The 8,833-nt window shown below is 33.5% G+C and overlaps 3 protein-coding genes across 6 annotated transcripts in view; 2 read left to right on the top strand and 1 right to left on the bottom strand.

Moving 5' to 3' along the window:
* Window positions 1–1,721: 1,721 nt before the first annotated feature.
* The window catches only part of LOC17884980 (DNA-directed RNA polymerase I subunit RPA12), a 9,492-nt gene continuing 2,380 nt past the window's right edge, over window positions 1,722–8,833 (top strand). The window contains exons 1-6 of one of the 4 annotated variants that reach the window (XM_006291985.2): window positions 1,722–1,779; window positions 2,151–2,276; window positions 2,388–2,428; window positions 2,729–2,797; window positions 2,877–2,933; window positions 3,040–3,323. In XM_006291985.2, coding sequence (XP_006292047.1) covers window positions 2,159–2,276; window positions 2,388–2,428; window positions 2,729–2,797; window positions 2,877–2,933; window positions 3,040–3,114 — 360 coding nt within the window. In that variant the 5' untranslated portion in view covers window positions 1,722–1,779; window positions 2,151–2,158 and the 3' untranslated portion in view covers window positions 3,115–3,323. Of the gene's footprint in view, window positions 1,780–1,811; window positions 1,938–2,150; window positions 2,277–2,387; window positions 2,429–2,728; window positions 2,798–2,876; window positions 2,934–3,039; window positions 3,324–8,833 lie in introns of those variants that run through there. The other 3 variants (XM_023782627.1, XM_023782626.1, XM_023782628.1) reach the window with 3 other exon arrangements.
* LOC17885795 (TLC domain-containing protein At5g14285) lies at window positions 3,561–4,633 on the top strand. Its single transcript, XM_006291657.2, has one exon. The coding sequence runs from the start codon at window positions 3,745–3,747 to the stop codon at window positions 4,510–4,512; it is 768 nt and encodes a 255-aa protein (XP_006291719.1). The 5' UTR covers window positions 3,561–3,744; the 3' UTR covers window positions 4,513–4,633.
* On the bottom strand, window positions 5,839–8,233 carry LOC17885276 (putative pentatricopeptide repeat-containing protein At3g25970). Its single transcript, XM_006290609.2, has 2 exons — window positions 8,170–8,233; window positions 5,839–8,073 (listed from the first exon to the last, which is right to left on the bottom strand). Exon 2 carries the CDS (start codon window positions 8,059–8,061, stop codon window positions 5,953–5,955), a length of 2,109 nt encoding a protein of 702 aa, XP_006290671.1. The 5' UTR covers window positions 8,062–8,073; window positions 8,170–8,233; the 3' UTR covers window positions 5,839–5,952.

Here is an 8,833-nt window from a genome sequence, read left to right on the forward strand (position 1 = left end):
GTACAACCGCAATTTATCTAATACGTAAACAATAATCTTTCGGTTTGGCTTATTTGAGCTAATCTTTCTATATTACAGTAAAACCTCTATAAATTAATAATGTTGGGAGCATGAAAATCTATTAATTATAGAGGTTTTAATTTATCGATAAATTAATAATTATTAATTTATAGAAAGATTTTTCTAATTTGGAAAGTTTTTTCAAAAAAATATTTAAAAATAAGATTTAATTATGATAATTAGTATTTTATATAATCAATTACAAAGAAAATAATAATTATTTTGTCTTGCTAATAATTTTTGATATAGTAAAATATTAGAAATAAACTCTAACAAAAATTAATGTGTCTATATATACATATATTTTGAAATTTTACCTAATTATTAATTTATAATATTGATGGGACTATATATTTACAAAGGATTTTCAAAAAATTATTATCTTATAATTTATCGAAATGTGTCTAAAATTACACTTGTCCCAAGTTGGGACCGGAGAATTTTATTAATTTATAGAGATTATTAATTTATCGAGTATTAATTTATAGAGGTTTTACTGTATAATGTTGTCGACGAAAGATAACTTAATCACAAAGGTTTCATTCAAATGCTTAATTCGTACGTATTGCGTTTGCGAAAATCATTTTACATGAAAGATTCAAAAAGTTTTTTACATGAAAGATTCAAAAAGTTTTTTACATGAAAGATTCAAAGGGGTGAGTAAGAAGAGGTGTAATCCAAATCCGAATACACAATGCTAAGTCTAATAATATTATACATACTAGAAAAACAATTGAATAATATGATTTCATTTGACAAATATATTGTATTTACTTAACAATAATAATACACCAAATCCTCATATGAAAAAAACATTATTAGTTTGGTAATTGCCGGAAACACGCCATTGATGACATAAAAACATTATTTTCTTTGTCGGATTCACGCCTCACTAATGAGTGATGGATTCATGACATAAACATAAAAACACTAATTATTAGAGTTGGTAGAAAAACAAAAAAATATATAAAATCTAGAGTTGGTAGAAAAATAAAAATTTATAAATTATAAAATAAAACTAATTTAAACACAATTTCATCTGGTTAAAGTCAAACCTTCCGTGCTAGAACAAAGGTACGCTCTCGCTTGCTGTTTACATGGGCTTTAGTTTTTATTTACAGAGACCCGATTACGATTTTTCAATGGGCCTTACGATTATATTTTTAGCCCATTATACGTATCTGCTGTCACACCATCAAACCCTAGTCACTTGTTTATCTCCAGACGCTCTATGCGGAAGCATCATTACTTGGTCGTAAACCAAAGGTAATGATTCTCTAGTTCTATTGCTATATCTCTGTTTTAGAATGGTTTAGAGGATGTATGCATTGCTTAGTTAGTTCGAATTTTGAACATTTAAAGTCTTGATTTTTCGATTCCGGCTATGAGTTTAACATAGTTCTTAGTTGTATTTTGATGTTTGCACCTATTATTACACCTATTATTGGAGTTTGCAGAATTTTTTTATATAAATCTAGAGTTTTTTTTTTTAAAAATTAATCATAATTTCATTCATCAATAAAAGAAAAATACTTGGAAGGAAAAACAAAAGTCAAAGCTCTCATTACATGGGCTCTAGTTGTTATTTATAGAGACCCGAAAATGGTTTTAAATGGGCCTTATGATTATCTTTTAAGCCCATTATACATCTGTGCATCTCCCATTAAACCTAGTTACTTGTTTCTCTCCAGCGGAAGCATACTCGCTCCTAAACCAAAGGTACTTGATGATATAATTCAATTCTGTTGGAATATCTCTGTTCGAGCTTATAGATGCATATATGTAGATTTGATGTTCCAATGGGGTTTATTAGATGTATGCGTTGATTAGTTAGCTCGAATTTTTGAACTTTTAAAGTATTGATTTTTCGATTCCGGGTATGAGTTTTACAGAGCTCTTAGTTGTATTTTGATGTTATAGTACAAACTGGTAAAGTTCTAAATAATGATGTTAAGAGACTTAATTGAAGTTAAAGATGCTAACTTTACTCATCCGATGAGTAAAACGTTTAGATTGTAATGTCTCACTTGCTAGTAAATCTATGTAGCAATTGAAGTTTTATGTTGATATGTGTTTGTTTCTGTTTAAAGGCTCTGTGATGAAGAAAGCTCAAGAAAGTGGTTTCTTATTCTGTGGTTTGTGTGGGACGATGCTGATCTTGAAATCAAGAAAGCATGCCGAGTGTCCACTTTGCAAAACAACGAGAAAGGCTAAAGGTATCCATGGATTTTTCTCTTTATCATAATCATCAAATCAGAACTGTCTTGTTTCTTTGTTTCTTGGTTTGTTAATTTTGTTACTGTACTTTTATTGTCTTTGTTTTTCAGATATCATTGACAAGGATATAGCTTACAAAGTTTCTGCTGAGGTATGTTTTTGCTTCACCATATAATATATAATATGTATGTTATTCACAAGCTGTGTGTAGATCAATCACATTAGGTTTCTGTTCCACGAAGTAGTATAAATCTCTCTGCTCTAGATTTGTGTTAATCCATTGTTAATAAGACTATGAACACACACACACACACATACACAAAGTGAAAAAACGATTTGCTGCTATGTAATTAGTTTTAAGGCCTGAACATTGGAGACTGTTTTGTTATTCTTGCAAGAACATTGCATCATGAACATTAGTATACAACTCATGATCTTTGGCTTTTTGCAGGATATCAGAAGAGAACTAGGAATCTCTCTGTTTGGTGAAAAGCAGCAGGAAGATGAGCAGCTACCAAAGGTTTATAAGTAACCAGACTTATCTGCCTTTCTGTCTCAGTCCATAACTTGTGGTTTTAATGATTCTTCTTTTTTTGCAGATCAAAAAGGCGTGCGAGAAATGCCAGCACCCGGAGCTTGTATACACAACCAGACAGGTATAATCCTCAAGCTTTCGGATCCTTGTTTCAAGTGCTTTTTTCTTCTGTCTCAATGTCAATTCCATAGAATTTGTGTTCATTGGAGACTTCTGATTTTTTGCAGACGAGGTCAGCGGATGAAGGACAGACAACATACTACACTTGCCCCAATTGTGCTCATAGATTCACAGAAGGTTGAGGTTATTATAATCATCTCTCCATCATGTGATTCAGATTCTCAGAGCATACCGGTTTTGTTTCTTACTTTGATATCATCAACTCTCATATATCCAATGCCATCATTAGAACTTTATGTATAGTTCCTTCCAATATATGTTCCGAATTCCGAATTCAACATTCAATGTCATCATCATCAATAGTAGCTGTAAAATCATCTAGTGAAAATCATCTAGTAAAGTTCACGTGGATATGGTTGTTTAGGCAGTTTCAAGTGCAGTAGTATAACACTTAGTACATAAAGTAAAAACATGTTTTTAAATCCATATCAGAATACAACAAATTCAAGATAATTTGCTTCACAACTCGATGATTTACATAATATTTTTCTTATTTACAAGTAAAATTATTATGAAATCCTTAAATTACGAAACGAATAATCGAAATAAGCACCAGAGCATAACTTGTAAGCACGCACACTAATACAGGTCAAACTTAAAATCTTACTCCTCAATCCAACGGCTACGAATCCTGAATCTTAGATGTACTGTACATTCCGTACACCTCACCGCACCTAACCATTTTATACCTCTCAATTTAAAACCCGCCACTCACATTAAACAACCTCCTAAACAATTTCAAAAACAGAACCATGGAAACGTCGTCGTTTAATCATTCTTTTTTCCCGGCTACACTTCCGTCGTTTCTCCTCCTCTTCCTCACCGTAAACCTCATCGGAAATTTCATAATTTTCCGGTCATGGAAATCATCATCACATTTAGGAGCTAGCTGCTTAATGTCACTCTTCCACGGCACACCCGCCGTCGTAATGGCTTCTCACGCGCTACTCACAACCCCACGCGCCACCGTACACTCATTCGCTTCACCCAACACCGCCGTGGAGTCAACCGTACTCGATTTCAGCATGGCTTATTTCACCGTCGATCTTTTCCACTACCTAATCTTCATCCCTAACGACTTCATCTTCATCCTCCACCACATCGCCACGCTCTACGTCTTCGCCACGTGTCGTTTCGCCGTCGGTCACGGAGCTCACGCCCTTCTCCTTCTCTTGATCCTCGCCGAGGCGACGAGCGCGTGTCAGAACGCGTGGACGATCGCAGGGTATAGGAAACACGACGTCGTATTGGCGAGGAGAGTGAGAGAGCTACTGTCTCCGCCTTTTTACTTGTTTTACACGCTTGTTCGTGGATTGGCTGGTCCGGTGGTTTTGTACGATATGGCTGCGTTTTACGGCAGCGGTGCGGCGGAGGGAGTTATCCCACGGTGGGCATGGTTGTCGTGGCTTGTTGTGATTGGTTTTGCTATTTTGGTTAGTGTTTTGTGGGTTATACGTAATTGGGTTGATTGGTTTAGAGAGAAAAACAACTCTTACAAGAAATTTAAATGTAATGATTAATTATCATTTGATTGATAGAAATGCTGTAAATTTAGTAGTGAACTCTTACAAATTTGATTGTATTTGTGTAAATGTGTTAACAATTATTGTACTTTATGTGGTTCTAAATGTGTTATTTGTATTGTAATTTTTTAAGGGTGAGTTAAAAGTATATACATAGATAAATGAAAAATTAATAATCTGACCATAGCTTTTGTTTAATTAGTTCTCTCTCATCTCTTTTTTTTTATGACAAAAGTAGCTTTATTACTCTTGCACATGAATTATTACATTTAACTATATTGTTATCAGCTACCGAATAACAAATATAGGTACAACACTATTCATTAACGATATAATAAATCATTCGTAATTTTCTTTTATAACTAGTTTTTATAGCTTATGAATATGGATAACTATATTATTACAGAACTAACAATATGTTTAACGGGATAAATTATACATTACATCTTATAAATATAAGTAAAGAATTATCAAATCTTGACATTTTTCATCCGAGATCGAAGACATTGTTTAAAATATGATATAGTAAAACATTTTTGTGGTTTAATTGTCTAAGTTAATATGTTAAATAATTTATTAAGAGTATAAATCATATTGTATCGCGATAAATTAAAGTTTTATGGTAAACTCATAGTTATCGTGTTAAATCATTTATTATAGAATTCATAGTTAATGTGTTAAATCATTCATTGTGCTAAATCATAGTATTGTAGTTTCGAAGTTGAAAATTATAAACATTAAATAATGATTTTTTTTTACAGTTTATTGATATTTATTACGTTATCTCGCAAAAAATTTTGTTATCTATATATAAAGGTATTTTTGTCCAAAACATATTAATATTTGATCTTCTGTGTGTACAGATTAGTATTTCCCATTTTTTAACGATATTTATGAATCTAAATCTTTAATTACTGTTATCTGCATACGTGAATCTTATGTAATAATTATACTTGTCAACCGTTGAATGTTTATAACATTTTTTAAAATTCTATTTTATTTTTAAAAGTCAACATCCTTTAATTTTTCTGATTAGGCCAAATTTAAAAGCTCACGGCAAAGGTTAACAATTAAGAAATGTTCACGCCACATTTTGGTATTCATGGGATGACTTACACATTTGGTAATTATATTTAAATTAAATGTGGGAGTTGACAAAGAACATAAAATTAAAAGAGCATTGTGCTGCCGTGTGCACTTGGGAGTGTTTTAGATAATGCATTTTTTTACGTTGACAAACATATCTTTTACATGTGTTGCTGGTGGCTTATATGTCTTTATGTTTAATGAAGAGACTTTTATTTGTTTTTGTCGACAACACAGTGAGATGAACTGATCCAAAGTGAATGATAACAAAAGACAACTTACTAAGTCAAGAACTCTTTGAATGACTCAAATTGACCTTTTAGCTGCAAAATACAACTACTAAAAGTGACTTTAACAAAGAAGTGAAGCTTGATCAAACCCATTGGTATCAGAATCAAGCCACTGCATTTCCTGAGTCAAATCTTCAATCATCGAATAAATCTCTTGACAAAGAGGATTCGATCGATCTTCGGCGTTAAAGGCGTAAACTTGATTTCTAATCTCGATCCAGCTCCAACCTGGAACTTTCTTTACACCTCTCTCCTTCATCATCTTCTTTACATTGGCTTTCTCTTCCCATTTCTTGAGATCACTATACATATGAGACAGAGAGACATACGTGAAATGATCTTCTGGTTCGATCTCTAGCAAATGGTTAGCCACTTGAGTAGCCATTTCTATCTCCCCGCAAGCCCTACAAGCTCCAAGAAAAGTTTTCAACACCATTGGATCAGGGTTTGATGGCATTGATTCGATTAACTCTTTTGCTTTGTTCACGAGACCTGCTCTGCCTAAGAGATCAACCGCAGCTGCGTAATGTTCCATTCGAGGTTGGATTTTGTAAACTGTTTCCATCGAGTTGAGCAACTCGAGTCCCTCTTGTATTAAACCGCTGTGGCTACAAGCTGTTAGAATTGCTGTGAAGGTTACATGGTCTAGTTTCACGTTTTGGTTACACATTTGGGAGAAGAGATCCAGAGAGACTTGGCCTGAACCATGCTGAGCGTATCCCAGCACCATTGTGTTCCAAGCTACTGTACTGTGTTTGGAGGAAATCTGATCAAAGCACTTTCGAGCATTCTCGATTACTCCACATTTTGAGTACATCAAGATCAGAGAACTGGTTACAAACTCGTTCAACTCGAAGCTTGATTTAGTGGCTAGAGCGTGAATCTGCTGACCTAATTGGAGTGTTGCTAGGTCTGCGCATGATCTAAGAGCTGCAGAGAAACCGTAATCGTCAACTTCTATGTATGAAGACCTTAATAAGCTAAAGAAGTTCATCGCATCCTCACTGAGCCCCTTTTGGGAGAACCCTGTCATAATTGAATTCCAAGAGACAAGATCCTTAGATTTCAACGATTCAAATAGAGACAGAGCATCTTCCATGGCCCCTGTAGGAAACTGAATATACATAGAGACCAATGCATTTGAGACAGAAGTTACTTGCTCCAGTCCCTTCTTAATCACCAAACCATGCAAGGAATTTCCGAAAATTTGATGTTCTTCGCCAGAGCAAGCACTTAATATGCCGGTGTAAGTATAAATGTCATCTTCTATCCGAGTCCTTTGCATTTCAATAAAAAGTTTAAAAGCCGATTCCTTTAGCTCATGTTTAGAGAAACCAGTGAGCATTGAATTCCAAGAAATCAAGTCTTTTAAGCAACCCAAGCCATCAAAAACTCTCTTCGCATCTGATACTGAACCACAATCTGCATAAGAGCTGATCATCGCATTGCAGATAGTTATCTTGTGTTCAAGCCCGAGTTTCAAAACCTTAGCATGGACTTGCTTTAACAAGTTAAAAAACATCGGATCATCAAGCAGAGTAAGAAGTGGAGCAAAAGTACCATCGTCCATAGTCAAAGCAGCTTTCATCTCCATAGAACCCAACAACCAAAAAGCAGTCTCGATATCTCGAACCAGCACAAATCCAGCAATCAAAGCATTCCATGAAACAGAGTTAAGCTCTGAAATCTCCATAAAAGCCTGAAAAGCATCTTCAACTCTTTCACATTTCCCATACATATCAACAAGCGCACTTCCAACAAACACATTACACTCATAACCTCTCTTTACAACCAAAGAATGCACTTGCTCCCCAAGATCGATCCTTTTCGCAAAAGCAATCCCTTTCAATAGTCTACTAAAACTATGCCCATCAACATTACATCCAGATCTTCTCATACATGTAAACAAACGCCACGCATCCTCCAATTTCCCACAGCTCGTGTATCCAGAAATCACAGTGTTCCAAGAAACGGAATCTCTATGAGTCATTTCATCGAACAACTTGTGGGCATAACCCAAAAACCCAAATTTCATGTAAGAATCCAAAAATCTGTTGGATACATAAACATCTGAGATGTAACCACGTTTGATGGCGTAACAATGAGTAGCGGAAAGCTTTTGGAAGGAGTTCAAAGAGCTCTCTAGTAGAGAGGCTAACAACGCTTTCATTCATCTGTTTCCCTGTCAAATGATTAAGGGTTCATATCAGTGAGACGTTAACATACATTGGTAAGAGTTATTATAGCTTCTGCAATGATTAAGGTTTATGTGATTTACCTTAAATTACTACAGAACAGCTCTGTGTAGAGTCGGGAAGAAGAAAGGATTATTTCATTTATTTGGTCTACTAATAGTATTTTATATATTATGGAATATACCTTGTAATTTATGTTATCAAGAGGGCTAATTATTTGTTTATTATATGTATCAATTAGATTAGTGGATTAATTATCTATCTTAACATTTTTGAAGTACATTTTGTACTAAAATCTAATTTGGATTATAACCTTTTATTTTGTATTATTTACATAATCAAATCCTTACTATTTGAATAAATAACAAAACTTAAAAGTAAATTTTGTAATTAACTCACAAGCAAATCGCAAAAATGGAAACAAATATTTATTACATCAAAACTGTTTCCTAAACTCTCTCTTTAATAAATCGAATATCTCTCCAATATATTTATATAATCTTATTTGTTTTTAATTTATATTATTACATAAAAGAAATTTATAATAAAAATACAAATTTTTTTCCACACATTTTGCAATTTAAATTTTAGAAAACGGACGCATATATATAACTCAATCAATAAAGGAAAAAATATATGTACAACGTCTACATAAAGTATAAAATTTTAGATTATAGTTCAAACCATTATAAATACGACTAATATGTTCACCACTACAAATGAACATGAACTTTGATTTCTCAGGTA

This window comes from Capsella rubella, unplaced genomic scaffold (genome assembly GCF_000375325.1).
Source record: "Capsella rubella cultivar Monte Gargano unplaced genomic scaffold, Caprub1_0 scaffold_5, whole genome shotgun sequence".
Taxonomy (NCBI): Eukaryota; Viridiplantae; Streptophyta; class Magnoliopsida; order Brassicales; family Brassicaceae; genus Capsella; species Capsella rubella.

What these genes read in the sequence shown, in the direction of transcription:
- LOC17885795 (XM_006291657.2), top strand. Translation starts at nt 3,745, where the DNA reads ATGGAAACGTCGTCGTTTAATCATTCTTTTTTCCCGGCTACACTTCCG.
- LOC17885276 (XM_006290609.2), bottom strand. Translation starts at nt 8,061, where the DNA reads ATGAAAGCGTTGTTAGCCTCTCTACTAGAGAGCTCTTTGAACTCCTTC.